At 43.4% G+C, this 20,492-nt stretch overlaps 2 protein-coding genes across 2 annotated transcripts; both read left to right on the forward strand.

The window, feature by feature from the left end:
* The first annotated feature begins 238 nt into the window (after positions 1-238).
* LOC309440443 (cytochrome P450 2H2-like) lies at positions 239-8,311 on the forward strand. The gene is made up of 9 exons (XM_082054117.1): positions 239-653; positions 2,044-2,206; positions 2,751-2,900; positions 4,832-4,992; positions 5,392-5,568; positions 5,992-6,133; positions 6,424-6,611; positions 6,988-7,129; positions 7,475-8,311. Exons 1-9 carry the CDS (start codon positions 474-476, stop codon positions 7,654-7,656), a joined length of 1,485 nt encoding a protein of 494 aa, XP_081910243.1. The 5' UTR covers positions 239-473; the 3' UTR covers positions 7,657-8,311.
* Positions 8,312-10,812: 2,501 nt separating this feature from the next.
* Positions 10,813-13,688, forward strand: LOC309440503 (cytochrome P450 2H1-like; the record flags this gene model as incomplete). The annotated part of the gene is made up of 5 exons (XM_082054191.1): positions 10,813-10,884; positions 11,805-11,946; positions 12,221-12,408; positions 12,772-12,913; positions 13,259-13,688. 5 exons carry the CDS (start codon positions 10,813-10,815, stop codon positions 13,438-13,440), a joined length of 726 nt encoding a protein of 241 aa, XP_081910317.1. The 3' UTR covers positions 13,441-13,688.
* Between the last annotated feature and the right edge of the window lie 6,804 nt (positions 13,689-20,492).

Here is a 20,492-nt window from a genome sequence, read left to right on the forward strand (position 1 = left end):
CAGGAAAGAAAATGTCTTTCACAGCCCATTACCATTAGCTGAGAGAAATAAGAGATATGTATAGAGAGAAAAGAATGCATTTTTGAGATATAAGGATATGTGTCTGGGTACTAGAAGGGCTGGCAGACATCAATCTATGCATGAGAGCAAACAGCAAGACTTTAAGCACATACATAGCAGCTAGACCTTAAATATTTCTGCATTTTGAGTTTGTTTAACAGCATTAGAACATTATTTCTTTAGTCCTACAGGAAAAAAAGTCCTAGCAAAACACAAGCTGGGGAGCTCATCCCTAGTTCATTCATTCTTATCTTGAACAGATTAATAAGTAATCTCATTTCTCATCAGGAATAAGGAGGGACTATTGTCTGATTTCAGTCATGTGCTTTGATATGACAGCATATAAATAAGCAGGGATCTACAGATCCAACATCAGGCTCTTCTGACACTTGACTTCTCACCCTCAACCCACCATGGAGCTTCTGGGAATGACCACTATTTTCTTGCTGGTCTGCATCTCATGCCTTCTTCTCTTTACCACATGGAGAAGCACATCGCATAAACAGAAGCAGCCTCCTGGTCCCACCACGCTCCCCATTGTTGGAAACATCCTCCAGCTGAACCTGTCGAACTTGCCTGAAAGCTTGAAGAAGGTAAGGGGCTGTCTGCTTCTTTCTTCGTAGTCTCCACTGCATATGAATCAAAGATTTACAAGAGAGTATCAGCTTAATTCACAAGCTTAAATTCCATTGGCCAAATGCCAGACTGAAATAGAAACAAAAGATTTCCCAGAAACACATGCTTTTCAAGTCTATATATTGCAATAATCTATAAATCTAAGTCTACATCTAAGCATACATATTGCAAGTCCATGTCTAGATATTTGCAGTAATCATGCTCAAAATGAGTCCTGTGCTGACCTCACAGCAGTCCTGCAATTTGCCGTGGATTTGCAATCAAGGCTCTGATGTTATTGCAATATTCACTATCCTCCTCCTCTACCCAACTCCTCACTAAGCTGGCAACATGGCCTGGACCTTCTTTGGGTAGGACCCTGCTCCATTGTGCTGCCTCTGCTCCCCAGCAAATAGGGAGGATCTCCTGGCACTAGAAGAAGCGAGTGAAGGGTTTGAAGCAGAACAGGTTGGAGGTGAATTGTGCTGTCCATTCCCACCCCTCCCCTGGCTGATGTCACCCATCTGTCAAACAAAACCTGTGTGCTGCAAGGCCTGGGAGGGGATAGGTGGAGGGAGCTCAGCTGGTGTGTCTGTTCCTAGGGGGATTGTGAGGGGATTGGGACAGATGGGTGGGTATGGCAGGTGTCACTGGGTTCTGTACAGCAAACTTGTGGTGATGGCTGACATCACTGTGTGTGTCATCAGCCGCACACGTACCCATACAAGCTCCTTTTCTCCCTGGTGCTTGTGAACATTGAGAATCATCAGCACCCTCTGCTTTGTTTCAGTCGTCTGGGTGATTCAGTTTCCCACAATAAAACACCTGGGACTGTAGCTAGTTTGCTCTTCCAGAGTGAGCAGGAGAAGAAGTGTTCCAGGTCACACCAAGACCCTTTCTGCAGTTGTAGCCAAAAGCAGATGCCTGGGAAATGAGACAACATGATTAGTCCAAGGATGCAGGGACTCTCTGCTCATGTACTGGCCCCATTGCCAGAGGTCTGTGGCCCAGGAGATTTTGGGGACAGCTGTGGTGTCTTTGTGCTCAAAATCCCTTTAGGCACTTGCTTTTGAGCCTCTGTTATCTGTTATCCACAAAAGGCATTCTCAGCCCTCTGAAGAACTATATCCTTCTCTGGGATCTGGACTTAACACCTCACCTTTCCATTCATGTCCCCTAATTCTTGCACTCTTTACTCTACCCCTGGCTGTAATTCACAGTTGAAAGATCTCTGTGCTGCTGCTAATTGGTGTCACATGTCAGTGGTGTTGGGAAAGTGGCGTCACCCCTCCAACCCCTTCCCTTCAAACTTCTTTTCATGTGATTAACATTCAGACATGTTGTTCTCTGTGTTCCTCTTTCCTACAGCTCAGCAAGGAGTATGGTTCTGTTTTCACCATATATTTAGGCCCACTAAAGGTTGTGGTGCTCTATGGCTACGATGTGGTGAAGGAAGCTCTGATTGATCAGGGAGATGACTTTAGTGGAAGAGGCAATCTACCACTGATTAAAAGAGTCTTAAACGAAAAAGGTATGGCCCTGGCAATGTGAGCATACAAAGCATAGAAAGTTCATCCTTCAGTGTTTCAGGAACAAAGCTGAGAGGGCAGTGGAGCAGGGAATGGTGAATTTTATAAACCACATTAATTCATACAAATGCAGTAAAAGACTAAATGCCCAACTCTTTACTTGGATCCTTGAGTAAATGAGACCCCTGGAAAAAAACCCAAGGCCCCAGGTTGGCTTCACTGAGGGAATTTCTATTTTCAGCACGCTCCGAATTCTGGCTAAAACTTAGTTCATTAAATGTGACTCTAAGATCTTACGTTTATTCTCCCATTTTAAAAATATTGACAATAAATGTATAGCTAAGGAACCAGCAGAATGAAAGTCCACAGCACTACAAAGATGCAATAACATAAGCTGTGCCAGGAAGGGCCACATTCAAGATTAGTGTAACTTCACAAAGAGGTGTCTTTGCATGTTGAGTACTTCCTGTGTAGCATCCCATTCAGGGAAAACAAAAACACAAACACTGTTTCCTCATGGAGGTCTATTTTTCCTTCCTGTGTCAGGTGTTGCGACCAGCAATGGAGAGACCTGGAAGCAGCTCCGACGATTTACACTCACCACCCTGCGTGATTTTGGGATGGGGAAGAAGAGCATCGAGGAGCGAATCCAGGAGGAAGCTCATTTTCTGGTGGAGCGGATCAGGAACACACGTGGTAGGACATGGAGTTTGTACGTGCTGGGAAACCCTGCATGTCTGCAATGAGACAATGAGGGGTTTAGTGCTCTGTCACAGTCTATTCAGTGATGGACTTGTGATGGTTCATTTACCTTGATCTCAAAGCACAAAGTTAAGGCAACCAAAATGCCAAGGTGTTATAATTCAATCAAACAGTGTTGCTTTATTATTTTGCCTGTAAAGTGGCACGCAATAGCAAGAGTGTAGAGAAAAGGGAAAGAAAAAGAAAAGGGCAAAGAAAAAAGAAAAAGGTGGAAATGAGGATTTTGATTACCACCACTGAATCCCAAAGGCGTCCCTCTGGTCTCCGGTCCTGTAGAGTCCTGTCGGTCTTGCATTGTGATCTGGGTTCCTCTGGTGGGAAGATCTTAACAATGTCCAGTCGGGAGTCATCTTTTATGTTTCTTCACCCCACCTTGCTCCCATTGTTTGAGGCCAATCTCTGCCTTTGTTTCGCAATCCAGGCTTAACTGCACAGGCCCAAAAAGTCCCCGCTTTGCTTGCCAGGGCCCATCTGCGCCTGCGTTGCCTCTCATTCAGGGGTCTCTTCCTGGCCTGTTGGGTGACCTCAGGACCCTTGGCAAGCTTCTGGGCATACTCTTCTTCACTGGCCTTTGTTTCAGGGAGGAGGTGGCAGTTAGTTTGGCTGAGGCAGCAGGTGAAGCCCATAGAGCAGCCATTGTTACTTGTAGCCACCCCGGGTCGGAGAGACCTGTGATGCATTTTCTCATAGTATATAAGACAATGTTACCTCCAAGCATTTCCCCTGAGAGTGGCACAGTACCGGCCTGGCCCACAGGCTTCCTTTCCACAGCCAGTGTTCAGTGTGAGTTTATTCTGCCAACGGGAAAAAGCAGATGGATGTCAAAGGATGCTGAAGGGTCACTGGCTCCTATGAGCCACTAGAAGATTTAGTCTGGTTTCAGATAAACATTCCTGCTACAAAGCAGGGAAAACACTCTCACCTCCATTGCTCGTATCTTTTCACTAGCACAGGAACACTGTCTTTCCTAAGTCCTACTGAAAGCCTTCATCTCTGCCTCACCTTGTTACAGCATCTTTTACTGTGTACTAAAAAGCTTTGCAAGCACGACACATACAACCGAAAAGTATAAAGCCCTTATTTACTCTTAATGCAAGTGAGAAACATTAGTAGCTAGGACTAGTTATCTATGAGACTCAGCATGAACATACCAGCTCTGATGAGACATCTGCTGAGTCCTCAATGGCCAGGGAGGCATCAGTGCTGACAAGCTGCCATTTTCTGACTCCTTCTTTTTCTTTTAGGATTTTAACCCTTTTCATGTTGTTGTTTCTCCTCTTGAAACCTTGAGATGAACTCTGTCATTGCCTGCAATTAAACCTTTCCTCTCTCTCTTTTTGGGTCCAATCTCTTTCTTTTCTTTTTTTCTTATACCGTAGTTCTCTTTTTAGAAGCTTATGTAGCTGTGCTATCAAAACTAGACTTTGATCACAGGCATTGGAATCCCTAGGATAGGGTTACACAGCTGAGGTTACGGTATGAGAGTTCACAAACAAGTTGTGATAACCTAAAGCCAGGGCCCAGGCAAAGTCCTTATGGTTTCACTGGGGTTTGGTGGGAATCCTTAGGCCATTTCTAATAGGCAGGCAGTCTATAAGGGGGACAGGCATGTGTCAGTTGGAGAGGAACCAAGCCACTCAGACCAGTGACCTGAGAACAGGACAAAAGAGACACTGAAACCATTCAAACAGGAAAGTTAGGTCACTACAAGCAAAAAAGAAGAAATTAGATAAGACTTCACCATCCTTTCAAAGGACTCTCAAACTCTGCATCTCAGGAGGATGCAAAACTTCCCTGCAGTGTCAGAGAAGGGGATGATGCCTGAAATACTGAAAGCAAGATACCCTTTGTTGTTGTTGTTCCAGAGCAACCCTTCAACCCTGCCAACTTCCTAGTCCACGCTGTTGCCAACATCATCTGCTCCATCATCTTTGGGGATCGGTTTGACTATGAGGATAAAAAGTTTTTAGATTTAATTGACTTGCTGGATGAAAACAATGAGCTCCTGTCCTCTGTACAAGCACAGGTGTGTATAGTTTCATTCAAATAATAAATGTGTAAATGATTATAATAATGTCTTGATAAATATTTATCCATGTGATTTATCTTAAATTGGAATGGATTTACCTAAACTTTTTTGAAAGCAAAAAAGGCGGTTAAATAACCTGTTCCTGTTGTTTCTTCTTAACTTATGGAATTGCTCTTTTATGTCCAAAGATTGATATCATTGCAAAAGTTGCTCCAGTGAAGCCTATCTTTGAACAGAGTGAAACCAGAAAGTAAAAGGCATTAAAATCCAGTTCAATAATACAGACCTACTCTTCCAAAGTGTTCACTTGCCCCATTTTCATAGTTACAGTTAGGGGAATATTGTATTGTATCCACATTAATCAGAATGTGCTTTTCCATCATTTTATTCTTACAGCTATACAATTTCTTCCCAACTCTCATGGACTATTTACCTGGGCCCCATCAAAAACTGATGGAAAATATTGCGAAACTTGATCAATTTGTTCTAAGAATCATAGCAGAACACCAGAAAACCCTGGATCCCACTTGTCCTCGTGATTTTATTGATGCTTTTCTTAACAAAATGGATCAGGTAATGTAAGAGCAAGAGATTTCTTGGATTATAACAAAACCAGAGCTTGAATCCCAGCTTCTTTTCAGTTGTGGCAGGGCACAGGGCTTTTGCAAATACAGAGGGGAACTTGCTTTTCTTGGCACATCAGCTTCATTCTAGCCTCTCTATTTTCTTACCAAGACATTTTCAAGGCAGAATTAACAGAATAAGCTGAAGTTAGAAAAGGTGAAGATCTGGTTGATCTAATTCAATGCACCTCCCACACACAAAATAGTTCATAATATTGTTTAGTAAAAGTACCATACATGCTGGAATGTGAGTGTCATATCTTTGGAAGGACACTCAATGGGTTTAAAAACACACATTATGGGACATAAGTTTCCAGTTTAAACAAACTGCTTAGCTGAGCCATTCTAAACATTCTTCCAAATCTTCCTCCAGGAGAAAGGGAACGATCACTCAGAATTCACCACTGAGACCTTGAGCAGAACCACACTTGACTTGTTCCTTGCAGGAACAGGGACCACCAGCATCACACTGAGACATGGACTTCTGATCCTCCAGAAATACCCAGAGATGGCAGGTAACATAAAAGGAAAAGAAGAATTTAAACTTTTTAATAGGTCCTGGGATTCATTTGGACAATTCCTGTCACCACCATATGTGGCAATGTTCCCTATCCCAAGGAAAAATATATTTACAGTGTGAAAATATCTATTAGTCTTGGTTATACTCACAGGAAAGAGGTATCAGTAGTAAGTACAGTCATATATTCCTGCTGCTCTAAAAGCAAGTTTTGCTGTAGCTATGGGGAGAGATTTAGGCAAAGAGATGGAGAACTTGTCCATTTAACACTTACTTCTCTCCTAACAGAGAGAATGCAAAAGGAGATTGACTGTGTGATTGGCCGAGACCGAAGCCCCTGCATGGCAGATCGGAGCCGGATGCCCTACACAAATGCTGTGGTCCATGAAATCCAGAGATACACGGATTTGGTTCCATTTAATGTCCCACGAAGTGTGACCAAAGACACCAAGTTCAGAGACTATTTTATCCCCAAGGTCTGTTCCACTGTGTCCAAGAAATGTCATAATCTCCTGCAAACAATAATATGTTCTATTCATTGTATGGTGTCTGATTTTCAAAAACAATGAGAGGAGATAAAGAGTTTTGTTTGGAAAGGTATTCTGGAATTTATTGAGGCCCTCCCATTGTACTTACAAAAAAGAAAAAAGAAAAAGAAAAAAAAAGTTATTGAGCCTTTTCATCCTCTATGTGAAGAGAAGATACAGCTTTCTATTTTTTTCACATACATGTATTCATTAAATATTCATTTGAAGCTGGTTCAACTCTGACTACCCTTCTCTTCAGCTCTCAGAATTTCTCAATGCTGCTTTGCTTTAGCATGTCTCCATTTTCTTCTCTTTCTTAACTCAGGACACAATGATATTCCCAATGCTGAGTTCTGTCTTACATAACAGCAAGGAATTTCCAAATCCAGAAAAATTTGACCCAGGACATTTTCTGAATGCGAATGGTACCTTTAAAAAGAGTGACTACTTCATGCCATTTTCTGCAGGTAAGACCTCTCTCCATTTCAGACCTTGGACTATCCTCTCCTAGAATCTCTCTGAAGATTTTAGTGCCTCCCTCACCACAGTCAGTGCAGTGATGTCTGGTGATCTGTTATACTCGTCATTTCTGGGCAGCTTGAGGCCCTGACACCTTCAAACTGCCTTTGCCCACTAAGCACTTTCATTGTTCTGGGCGTTTAGCCCCTAGTTTCATTCATTTCCCTCCCCAAAATGCGGCAGTGCTGCCTCTCCATTCCGAGATGTATGAACTTTCATGGAGCGGTGGTTAAAAATAAGTTACCAGCAAAATATTCCACTGTCACCTCACTTTTTATTATTATTGCTTGCAGGAAAACGCGTCTGTGCAGGAGAAGGTCTGGCCCGGATGGAGATATTCATATTTTTAACAGCCATCCTGCAGAACTTTACCTTGAAGCCCACTGTGAATCACAAGGACATTGATATTTCCCCTATAGCCCGTGCTCTGGCAAATGTGCCCCAGCCGTATGAGGTCTCTTTCCTTCCACGTTAGCCAAGTGAAGACAGTTGACAGCTCCCAAACTCACAAAATCTCTGCTTGAATGATAGTGATTTCCCAATCTGCTGAGATTGTAACATGCAAATCATTTGCTAGATACTTTCTGGAGGGAAAGGTGTTTAGGAAAGAAAATTGTGTGTTGCTTTTACAGTCACCACAGCCAGCTCTAGGCAGAGACAGAGTAGGCAATAGCATCCCGAAGGAGACAGCTCCCTGTGCAAAATCATACAGGCTCTCCTCTGCACTGACTCACCTACCTCAGGTTCCTGGCTGGCTCCTGACATCCCGACCTCTCAGGGAGTGTGGACCGGTGCTCGGAGAGCCCTGCTGCTGCTGGCCCTCTCACTTGATCCTCTCAGCACAGCAGGAACAGAGGCTTGTCCTTCAGGGTTTCCACAGACTTTGCTTGAGCTGGGTCTGTCCTCTCTGTTTTCAGATTGTTTGTGATCAATTTATAAAGGTAAGCACTAGAAGTGGGGTTTTTTTCTGTTAGAGGATGATCACCTACTGTATTCTTGCCCTAACACATATTGTCTCCTCTGGTGGGGATGGAGTTTATTAATGACTGGGCAGATGGGTCCTCTCCTGTAAATTATAATTAATATTTGAGGAATCACTATTTATATTGCAAAATAAAGAAGTAGCACACAGATTGGTTGCTTTTTCTGAGATCCCAGAAGAACACCTGTTAGTCAAAAACCTGCCTCTACAAAGCTTATTCTCCCATATGCCTTCCAGGTCTTGTATCTTTCAGACTGTTTCATTTCACTCATTTATGTGACATGTATTATGGCTTGAAGACTGAGCTGGCCAATGACCTATAAAATTTCCATTCTCAGTAAGAGTCATTGGTTGTCCTGAATTGGAACAAAGGACCCACAAGGATCATCGAGTCCAAGTCCTGTATTGAGCCGCTCGTCATATGGCTTCCTCTCCAAACCCTTCACCAACTTCATAGCCCTCTTCTGGGCACTCTCTAGTAGCTTAATAATTTTTTTATCCTATGTTGCCCAGAACTGCACCCAGTGCTCCAGGTGAGGCCACACCAGTGCAGAGTAGAACGGGACAGCCACCTCCCTCACCCAGCTGGCAATGCTGTGCTGGATGCACCCCAGGACACGGTTGGCCCTCTTGGCTGCTAGGACACACTGATGGCTCATGTTCAACTTGCTGTCGACCAGAACCCCCAGATCCTTCTCCACGGAGCTGCTTTCCTGCATCTCATCCCTGAGTCTGTATGTACAGCCAGGGTTGCCGTTTCCCAGGAGCAAAATACGGCACTTGCCCTTGCTGAACTTCATGTGGTTGGTGATTGCCCAGTTCTCCTATTTGTCCAGATCCCTCTGCAGGGCCTCTCTGCCCTCAAGAGTGTCAACAGCTCCCCCCAATTTTGGGTCATCAGCAAACTTACTAAGCAGTCCCTCAAGTCCTGTGTCTAAGTCATTTATGAAGACATTGAAGAGTGCTGGCCCTAAGATGGATCCCTGCGGAACCCCGCTAGTGACTGGTCATCAGCCCGACATAACCCCATTTACTAGAACCCTTTGAGCCCAGCAGTATCAAAGGCTTTACTGAAATCTAAAAAGATCAGACTGATAGGCTTCCCTTGGTTGACTAGGTGGGTAACCTTGTAGTAGAATGAAATTAAGTTGGTCAGGCAAGACCATTCCCTCATGAACCTGTGCGGGCTGGGACCAAGGATCGCATCGTCTTTCAGAGGTTTTTTCCAATATCTCCCAGAACAATCTTCTTCATGATTTTGCCAGGAACAGAAGTGAGGCTGACAGTCCTATAGTTGCTGGGGTCATCCCTGTTAACCTTCTTGTAGACTGGGACAATGTTTGCCAGTTTCCAGTCTTCTGGGACCTCTCCAGATTCCCAACAGCGTAGAAAAATCACAGAAACAGGTCTCGCTATGACATTACGCAGCTCTTTAAGCACCCTTGGATGGATCCCATTAGATCCCATAAATTTGTAGGGATCTAGCTGGAGTAGCAGATCCCATACAAGTTCCAGATCGATTGGGAGTTTGTTGTTCTCACAGCCTCGGTTTTCTGAGGGTCCATACGACATCCCTGCATGTACTGAGCCCAATCCAACTCTGAACATAGGGCCATATTTCTTACTGAGCTGAAACAATTTCACAAAAAAAGAACATCACTTTTAAGTTACATCCGCTTGCCTGGGCAAGTTGCTCTTCAGCTGCAACATGTTTCCTATGAGGGGCAAAGGAAATGGGCCAAGAGGCAGCTGTCCCGATTCAGACATCTCCCCCCACACTGAGCACACAAGGAGGCAGACAATGCACACCAGCAAGAACATTACTGTGTCTCCCAGGGCTTCCATGGCAACATGGAACAGGGCTGTGGGATCAAGAAGGGCTGAAGCTGCATCTTGGAAGACTCACTTTCTGAAGCCTACAGCAAAAATAACAGTGCAAATGTAAACAATGGCTGCTCACCTTTCCTCTGGGTTAAACATACTAATTAGAAAATCATCACTTGCTGTGAACAAACTTGCATGAACTGCTTCTTCAACGTCAACCTTATAGCACTGTAACATTAGAAACTAGAGACAAACATTAATCATTAACAAACCTTGTATTAACCTATCTTGTCATACTTTCATAGCACGCTTGCCTTCTGCCTATTATTGTTGGTTATATGTTTGTCCTCTGCTGCAGTACTGCAAATACAACAATGTATGTATATGTGTGAAGACTGAATAGCCCATTCTGAGGACTATGGACATATCCACATAGTATTATGCTGAAACTTGGATGACTTCAGAATCACCTGTTAGAGCAGCTGGGCAGAAATATCTGGAGGCACCAGGGAAAAAAATCCTCCTCTGGAGCTGAACTCTTCTGTTCCTCTTGAAGAGCAGGAGTTGCCAGGCTGATTTGCATCCCCTGGTTTGCAGGTGCAGTCCAAGTCCTCAAGAACTGCGTTGGCTCCAAAGCACTTGTACAGACCACTTGGATGAGACACTTTGCACCTTGACTCTCCTCTGTCAGACCTCCCTTTCCTCTGTTTTCTTCTGTGTTATCCTCAAGCACCTGCTACTATCTTCTCTTTTCCGCCAGGAAATACTGCAAAAGACAGAGATTTCATCTCTCCCTGTACCTCTCTACTTCCTCTGGAACTTCTCATGGACTCTCCAGGTGAAATGTTTGAGCAGCAACCAAGCGGTGCCTCTGCTTTTGGACTATACGTTTCCCCAGTAACGCGCTGTTCACAGACACCCTGTGATGTCTCTTCTGTGCTACTGCCCTCCAAGGACCTGCCATCCTTGCCATGATTTGGATTCTACCAGTCACACAAGGGCCTGCAGGCAGAGAGAGGAATAGTTACTGAGAGACAGAACTGGGAACACAGCTGTCAGCACTCAGCCTATTTGCAATGCCACTGTCACACCATCTTCCAGCCAGCCAGGGAGTCAGTCACTAAAATTCCCTCCCAGTCAAGAGTCACTTGTGGGACAAGCTCCTCTGCCCAGTGCTGCTCCCTGGAGGTGGGATACTCAAGGTTTGGGAAGGGATTTGCTATTTCTTAGCTCTCTTACCTGAAAACACTAGGTACTTACTGGCAATGCACAGTTCGATGGATTTCCATCTTCAGAGCTCCTGGAGGTTTCATCTTTGTACTTTAAAAGTACCATGCTATTTTCTACACATATAAAAGCAACTTTTTCAACAGGAACAAGATTGGGTCTTTACTTGGCGTTTACTGCTTGATGTTGTAGAAGTTTCTTCTGCTGACACATCGCCGTCTGCTGTCCCTGTTGCAATCCTGTCAAGGAAACGTCATGAGCAGGCAATACCACATTACTTTTCTTGGAAATTCTCTGTCAATAGAAGTAATGTGACAGCAAGATATTTCTTAGACTATAACAAGACCACTGCTTGAATCCCATCTTCTTTTCAGTTGTGGCAGGGCACAGGGCTTTTGCAAATACAGAAGGGAACTTGCTTTTCTTGGTACATCAGCTTCATTCTATCCTATTTTCTTATTAAGAATTTTTAAAGGCAGTATTAAGAACATTAAAAACAATTAAAAACATACATTGTGGGTACAGAAGATTCCTTTTTAAACAACAGCTTAACTTTGTCATTCTAAACATTCTTCCAAATCTTCCTCCAGGAGAAAGGGAACAGTCACTCAGAATTCACCACTGAGACCTTGAGCAGAACCACATTCGACTTGTTCCTTGCAGGAACAGAGACCACCAGCATCACACTGAGATATGGACTTCTGATTCTCCAGAAATACCCAGAGATAGTAGGTAATAGAAAAGGAAACAAAGAATTTAAACTTTTTAATAGGTCCTGGGGTTCATTTGGACAGTTCCAGTCACTGCCCTACGTGGCAATTTTCCCCATCCCAAGGAAAAATATATTTGCAGTGTAGAAATGTCTATTAGTCTTGGTTACACTCATAGGGGAGAGATATCAATAGTAAGTACTGCTCTAAAAGCAAGTTTTGCGGTAGATATGGGGAGAGATATAGGCAAAGAGGTGGAGAACTTGTCCATTTAACACTTACTTCTCTCCTAACAGAGAGAATGCAAAAGGAGATTGACTGTGTGATTGGCCGAGACCGAAGCCCCTGCATGGCAGATCGGAGCCGGATGCCCTACACAGATGCTGTGGCCCATGAAATCCAGAGATTTATTGATTTCCTTCCATTTAATGTCCCACGTAGCGTGATCAAAGACATCAAATTCAGAGATTATTTTATCCCCAAGGTCTGTTCCTTTGTGTCTGAGAATCGTCATAATCTCTTGCAAACAATAATGCGCACTATTCATTGTATGGTGTTTGATTTTCAAAAACAATGAAATGAGAAAAAGAGTTTTGTTTGGAAAGGTATTCTGGAATTTATTGAGGCCCTCCCATTGTACTTACAAAAAAAAAAAAAAAAAAGAAAAGAAAAAAAAAAGATATTGAGCCTTTTCATCCTCAGCTTTCTATTTTTTTCACATACATGTATTCATTAAATATTAATTTGAAGCTGATTCAACTCTGACTACCCTTCTCTTCAGCTCTCGGAATTTCTCAATGCTGCTTTGCTTACGCATGTCTCCATTTTCTTCTCTTTCTTAACTCAGGACACAATGATATTCCCAGTGCTGAGTTCTGTCTTACATAACAGCAAGGAATTTCCAAATCCAGAAAAATTTGACCCAGGACATTTTCTGAATGCAAATGGTACCTTTAAAAAGAGTGACTACTTCATGCCATTTTCTGCAGGTAAGACCTCTCTCCATTTCAGACCTTGGACTGTCCTCTCCTAGAATCTCTCTGAAGATTTTAGTGCCTCCCTCACCACAGTCAGTGCAGTGATGTCTGGTGATCTGTTATACTCGTCATTTCTGGGCAGCTTGAAGCCCTGACACCTTCAAACTGCCTTTGCCCACTAAGCACTCTCATTGTTCTGGACACTTAGCCCCTAGTTTCATTCATTTCCCTCCCCAAAATGCGGCAGCGCTACCTCTCCATTCCGAGATGTATGAACTTTCATGGAGCGGTGGTTAAAAATAAGTTACCAGCAAAATATTCCACTGTCACCTCACTTTTTATTATTATTGCTTGCAGGAAAACGCGTCTGTGCAGGAGAAGGTCTGGCCCGGATGGAGATATTCATATTTTTAACAGCCATCCTGCAGAACTTTACCTTGAAGCCTACTGTGGGTCACAAGGACATTGATATTTCCCCTATAGCCGGTGCTCTGTCAAATATGCCCCAACCGTATGAGGTCTCTTTTCTTCCACGTTAGCCAAGTGAAGACAGTTGACAGCTCCCAAACTCACAAAATCTCTGCTTGAATGATAGTGATTTCCCAATCTGCTGAGACTGTAACACGCAAATCATTTGCTAGATACTTTCTGGAGGGAAAGGTGTTTAGGAAAGAAAATTGTGTGTTGCTTTTCAGTCACCACAGCCAGCTCTAGGCAGAGACAGAGTAGGCAATAGCATCCCAAAGGAGACAGCTCCCTGTGCAAAATCATACAGGCTCTCCTCTGCACTGACTCACCTACCTCAGGTTCCTGGCTGGCTCCTGACAACCCGACCTGTCAGGGAGTGTGGACCGGTGCTCGGAGAGCCCTGCTGCTGCTGGCCCTCTCACTTGACCCTCTCAGCACAGCAGGAACAGAGGCTTGTCCTTCAGGGTTTCCACAAATTTTGCTCTGTCCTCTCTATTTTCAGCTTGTTTCTGACCAATTTGTAAAGGCTTTGTTGGGTTTTTTTGTTTTTTGTTTTTTTGTTGGTTTTGTTTTTTTGTTTTTTTGGTTGTTTTTTTTTTTTTTCCTGTTAGAGGATGATAATCTACTGTATTCTTGCCCCAACACATATTGTGTCCTCTGGTGGGGATGGAGTTTATCAATGACAGAGCAGATGGGTCCTCTCCTATTAGATTATAATGAATATTTGTGGAATCACAATTTATATTGCAAAATAAAGAAGTAGCACACAGATTGGTTGCTTTTTCTGAGATCCCAGAAGAACACCTGTTAGTCAAAAACCTGCCTCCACAAAGCTTATTCTCCCAGATGTCTTCCAGGTCTTGTATATATTGGACAGTTCCATTCCACTAATTTATATCATATGTATTAGGGCTTGCAGACTGAGCTGGCCAATGACATATACAATTTCCATTCTCAGTAAGAAGGTGAGAGAAGATTGGACTGACCCCATGAGTCCTACCAGAATCCCAACTGTGGTTACAGAGCTGTCCATCGTGGCAAAATAGGACGAACACAATAACACTTGACCCCCACCCCCAGCCAAACCCACAGCAATTTGGTCCAGGCTCCAGAGAAAGTAGGGACCTGAGCCACAGCCAGGCCAAGAACTCCTTCCAGGAGACCCATAAGGAAGTAGAACAGCACACGGAATGCTGGTATCTTGTGGGCACAGGGAGTCTCATGCATACTTTTCCTACTGGGTGCAACTGACTACGAGTTAACCACTTTATTCTATAAAGACAACAGCCTGGATGAGCTCACTTTGAGCTCTCCCTGTTAAATAGGTGAGCTATATGGCAATGGTTTTACTACTCACAGGTCAGTGGATGAGCCCAATTCAAGTTCAATATTAACCATTTAGCATAAGTAAATGCATACTAAATGTCATGAATTATTTAGAGATATAAGGTTGTATGATTTTTAATATACTCTTTGCTTCAAGTTACTTGGTAAACTGGATTTGCTAAAATTCTAAGCTGTAAAGTTCCACTCATATTTACCAAAAGCACCTACAAACTACACCGAACACTTACAAGATAAGGTCTAGTTTGCACTTTGCTGGGAAAAACAGAACCGACTGGGAAAAAATAATGATCCAAGGCTAACGCGGAGACATTATAAACATCTGCAAAACTGGGCCTATTTTGCACTTTGTTGAGAAGAAAGGATTTATTCAGACAAAACAGTACCTGCAAGGCTATGGACCATAAACAATGTCTATGGCTGAACAAAACAAAGGCCCATGTGGAATCAGAGAAGAACATCCAACGAGAAGCAAGAAGACCCCAGAGTGAAATATTGCCATTTGACTGAATCATGGTATGAATGATTTGTAAAGATATAAAAGTCTATGGTTTCCTACGCTCAGGTTGGACCTCTGCGCAGGTACTGAGCTTGAGCCAGCCCTTCTGCTATTCTACTCCATTAAAATTTCTTTTTTTTCTGAGAATTTTGTTTCCTGAAAGTCTGTTCTGCATACAGATATCAGGCCTTGCCTGAAAGTTTTCCGCTGGAGCTTTAAACATAGACTGCAGAGCAAATGTTTGTCAGGGAGGGAATGCCTGAAAGTTTGCTTTTGCGAACAGGTACAGACCTCCCCTGAAAGTTTGCCTTCAGAGCTCTAAATACAGACTCCGGAGTGAACTGTTACCAGGGAGAGAAGAATCCTGACAGTTTGCACCACGACGGATACAGGCCTTGCCTGAAAGTTTGTCTCTGGAGCTTCAAGACGCAGACTCCAGAGTGAACGGTTATCAGGGAGGGAAGATGCCTGAAAGTTTATTTTGTGAATGGGTACAGGGACTGAGAGAGAAGGTAAGCAGTATTTGGCTTGGCATATCTCCCTATGCAGTAAATGACAGAGTGAACCTGCCACCGAACTCTTTTAAGTCACACTTCTCTTTAAGAAATCTAAACATTGTTCTGTAGCAAGCAGAACCCTAAATTACTCCCCTGAGACAATGGGCCAATGTTATTTCTAGCTTGCCTTTTGTCATTAATATATTTTTAAAATATTTTTTATTGTCCTTCACAGTATTGGCCAGCTTCAATTCTAATTGAGCTTTGGCAGTATTAATTTCCTCCCTACAACAGCAAGCAGCATGTCTGTAGTCCTTCCATATTGCCTGACCTTGATTCCACTGACCATGTAATTTCTTTTTTCGCTGTATTTCAAGAAGAAGAAGGTGGGAGAAGGTTGGACTGACCCCATGAGTCCTATCAGAAGCCCAGCTGTGGTTACAGAGCAAAATAGGAGAAACTAAATAACACTGGGATCCCCCCAGTCTCATTTACTAGTTGAAAGGCAGTTTGCATCTTGCCATTGTTTTATGAAGAGCATAAAGATCACTGTAGCAATGTTACAATCATGCAACAAAAGGACAGAAAGAGTTTGTATGAGTTGCCAAGCATACATGTACAGATGTAAGACTTGTATTTCCTGACCTGGTCACATTCTCTGCAATGTATAATCTATAGTGATTACAAGGAAGACAGAGAGGTGAATCTGTGCTATGTGGAAAAAGACACCAACTGTAGTATTATCACAACAGCATTAGCTGTTCATGTGAAACAGGCACAACTTAGTTCCTTTCAAAGTATTAGTAAGCTGGACATGCCATGAGTAGGTAGAATGGCATTGCAAAGCCAAAAGCCACAAATGTGCAGAAACACAGAAATATGAAAGATATATGACAGCTGTGGTGGAACTCAACTACTGCCGACAAGACGCTGCAGATGCTGTTGACTGAAATAGCTGGATGTTTACACAACAAAACCCATCTTGAGTCTAAGGAAATAAATCTTTAGTAAAGTTACCCTTCTTTTTCTGAACAAAAGAAAGATTTCCCCTCTAACAAACCAAAATAATGACTTCAAATATAAAATTTGAGTATTACCTGGTTTCGACCCAACGGTATTGTTAGACCTTCTAAATTTTTTAATTTACAGTTCTGAAGTTAATGTTTGAGTTTTTCAATTATCTACTTCAGGTTAATGATTCTCTTCAAAGCCCAAAGCATCATTAAAATAAAATCTTGGTATTTATTCTAGGAAGTGATCTTTTTCTTCCATTTTTCTTCATTAGCTGACAATCAACAACATAAATGTGGATTATTTTCTGACATCCAGTCATGTAGGAAGCTCACTATCATTTCTATTTTTCATTAGGACCAGTGCTGCTGTAAATAATTAAAGAAGCAGTGGCTTTTTCTTCTCAACATATAGGAAAAAACAGTAGGTTTAGGAAATAGTCTCTTCCTGGGAGTGAGAGAAGAGGGATAGTTGGTGTGATACTAGCTTTTAAATAGAAGACGGATCAAAGGTGCCAAGCACACAATAAAGCTGCATCTTCAAAAAGCCCTCTTGCTGAGATCGTAACAGAAAAGCATCTGTAGTGGGTCAGAACAAAGATCCATGGAGTCCTACTGTTCCATATTGGAGAATGGTGAGTACTACGTGCTCTGCCCTAGTGAGATCACATCTGCAGTATTGTGTCCAGTTCTGGGCTCCCCAGTTCAAAAAAGACAAGGAATTATTGGAGAGAGGCTAGCAGTGGGTTACAGAGATGATGAGGGGTGTGGAGCATCTTCCTTGTGAGGAAAAGCTGGGAGACCTGGGTCTGTTTAGCCTGGAAAGGAGAAGGCTGAGAGGGAATCTTATCAATAAGTATCTTAAAGGTGAGTATCAAGAGGATGGGGCCAGAATCTTTTCAGCAGTGCCCAACAACAGGATAAGGGGTGATGGGCACAGAATGAAATATGGGAGGTTCCATCTGAATAGGAGGAGAAACTTATTTACTTTGAGGGTGCCAGAGAACTGGAACAGGCTACCCAGAGAATTTGTGGAGTCTCCTTCTCCGGAGACATTCAAAACCCACCTGGAAGCATTTCTGTGTGATCTACTCTAGGTGAACCTGCCTTAGCAGGTGCGTTGGACTAGATGATCTCCAGAGGTCACTTCCAAGCCAAACCATTCTGTGGTTCTGTGAAAATACCATTGAGTTTCTCACCATATACCAAAGAGGATTAACTATTACAAGTCTTCTCACCAGATAAAAACAAGAAAGCACTCCATGCTTCCTCTTCAATTGTGCCATGACTAAAATAGGAAAAGCAAAAGACCCAGAGGCCACTTCCCTATATCAGACATCTCCCTCCATGCTGAAAACAAGACAAAGCAGCCCATGCAAATCAGTAACAAAACAGCTTTAGTTCCCAGAGATCTCACCATAGCACGTAGTGGGCTTTGAGATAAGATGAGGGCTGAAGTTGTGGTAGAGTTTCCCTAAAAATGATGACCTTGAGACCCACCTGTTCTGTGCTCACACACTGCAAAAAAGAACAAGCTCTGAGAGCCATAACAGGCTAATCTGAATTCTCTTCATAGGCTAAAATGTGGACTCTTTTATAGCAAACACTATATGCTAACCGTAAGAGAGAATAAAAGGACGGTGCATGGTGCATACTGTAGGTGAGAAGCATGAGCAACCAGTACGGGTGGTTAAGCGTTAGCAAGGCTTTAGGTTGAACAGTCCAGGCAACATTAGTGGTAAGAAACCACAGAAGGCACAAATGAACTGGTCTTACTATTGGCTTTTGCCCTTCAGACGAAATGTGGTCCCTGTACTTAGGTATGGTAGAAAATATTTCCTTCTGCTGTTTCTTCTGCTGACACATCGCCCTCTGCTGTCCCTGTTGCGATCCTGTCAAGGAAAGACAATGAACACAGAAATACTGCATTACTTTCCTTGGAAATTCTCTGTGTCCCAACCACACCGATTCCTTGACCTTCCAACAGCATGCAGGGTTGCATGTGGTGAGTGGATCTCTTCATCACAGCAACTATCAAATGAACCTGTTGATTGGAACAAGACATGGCTAAGCCAGCAGTTGTACAAAACCAAAAGAAAATACAGGTGTCACTGGAGTCTATTTAAACCTGTCCTTGAGCCAACTCTTTACCTTCCTGTAAACACAGAAACCAGACACGGGACCTTTGTCTGTGAAGAAGAGGGATGGGGCAGGCCAGGAAACTCCAAGCAGACTGACCATTCTCCAGATGAGGTAAGTACAGAAGGAACAAGGCACAATGGTTTAACTTTCATGTGATCTTCTTTTCCTATCCAGTGTCACTCAGTGCTCTTGGCCCCCACAACCTTGAGGGGTGAGGAGTTGTTAACAACAGCTGCATGGATGCTGTCTTAGAGAGCACAGTTCCCATTTCAGGCATGACTCTGATAGCAACCTCTGCTATCAGACATGTCTTTGGAGACCTGATTAGGGCTTACAGCTAATATATGTACTCTGAAGTGACATTGTGTACAGTCACAATCTGCTTATTCACAAATTCCCAGTACTCTGCTGAGCAGAGGACCAACTCTGGCCCTCGTGCCCCTGAGAATGCGTTCTTGCTTACCTAGTACTAGCCTATCCTTGAGTCCATCCCTTTCTGCCCAAATGCTCTGACAATCCTTACATCTAACTCCTGTCTTAGGAAAACTTCTACTGGGCTGCTGTCATGTTCATAGATGCCTTTGGCAACACAGCATGCTCCAGGCACACGTTGTGGAAGGAAATGTCTTGCTGCTGCAGCATGAGCTTGATACATTAAACCACACTTAAGAAGCTTAAGGCAACTGCCTCCTTCTCTGTATGAAGAAAGACTAGCAGCCCTGAAACATGTTCACCATCATGTGCCTCCCAACCGTCTCAAGGTGAAAAGGTGCCCTACTGGGCTCAAGGCAGTTGGATGTGCTAGAGGATGAAAACAGAAAACAGATGCCAAACGTGCCATTCTTCTCGGTCACTTCCTGAATTTACACAGCAAGTCTGCTCGTATGATCCCAGGGACAGGGAATCCTTCTTACTATGGAACTATGGCGTTTGGCATCCCAACTGGAATGTGAGCTTTGTGTGTGTGTGTGTGTGTGTGTGTGTGTGTGTGTGTGTGTGTGTGTGTGTGTGTGTGTGTGTGTTAAGGAAAATGGAAGGTGACTGAGACTCACCTTAACACAGAGCAGGGTGCCACACATTCCTTGCCATACCGAGCTTCTATCTGCGGAGTCTGTTTCCCATTGAGAGTCTGCACACATGGTCCACATCTGATAAATGAGTGGACCTGGAACTACATGACAGTGAACTACCATTAGAGCATGGATTATGTCCGGGCCATGTTCCATTCTGTGTTCAGTACTTGATTTGCAGGTTATCTGCCATGAGCAGAAATTATTTGGCTTTCTGTCATGTGATAGAACAAGGCACTGGCACTTAAGGCTTGATATTATTCTTATCTCATAGATCTCATGGTCACATCTCTCTAGACCACAGATGGCCAGCTCCCCACTGTAATCCCTTGGGATACAATGCTCTCACCCCTTTATCCTGGCTTCTGCACTGAGCCAGAGTACAGGGCCAGCTGCAGCCCTGCAGAGGAGAACAATCCCTTCATGTGCCAGCATCTGCTCTGTGCCTCTGGCACCATCTTCCCAGAAACTGCTGGGAATTGAAGAGATCACTCAGCTGGAGGATTCGTGCTCTTGTTTCAATCCTAGAACAACCTGCCCTGGAAAGCATTTCAGTGGCTG

This window comes from Streptopelia decaocto (genome assembly GCF_964273445.1).
Source record: "Streptopelia decaocto genome assembly, chromosome: 5".
Classification (NCBI taxonomy): Eukaryota; Metazoa; Chordata; class Aves; order Columbiformes; family Columbidae; genus Streptopelia; species Streptopelia decaocto.

Bases quoted from the DNA above. Each gene is read 5' to 3' on its own strand.
- LOC309440443 (XM_082054117.1), top strand. From the start codon at position 474: ATGGAGCTTCTGGGAATGACCACTATTTTCTTGCTGGTCTGCATCTCA. The intron at 654-2,043 runs GTAAGGGGCTGT...TCTTTCCTACAG, and splicing joins TGCCTGAAAGCTTGAAGAAG to CTCAGCAAGGAGTATGGTTC. The intron at 2,901-4,831 runs GTAGGACATGGA...TTGTTGTTCCAG, and splicing joins GCGGATCAGGAACACACGTG to AGCAACCCTTCAACCCTGCC.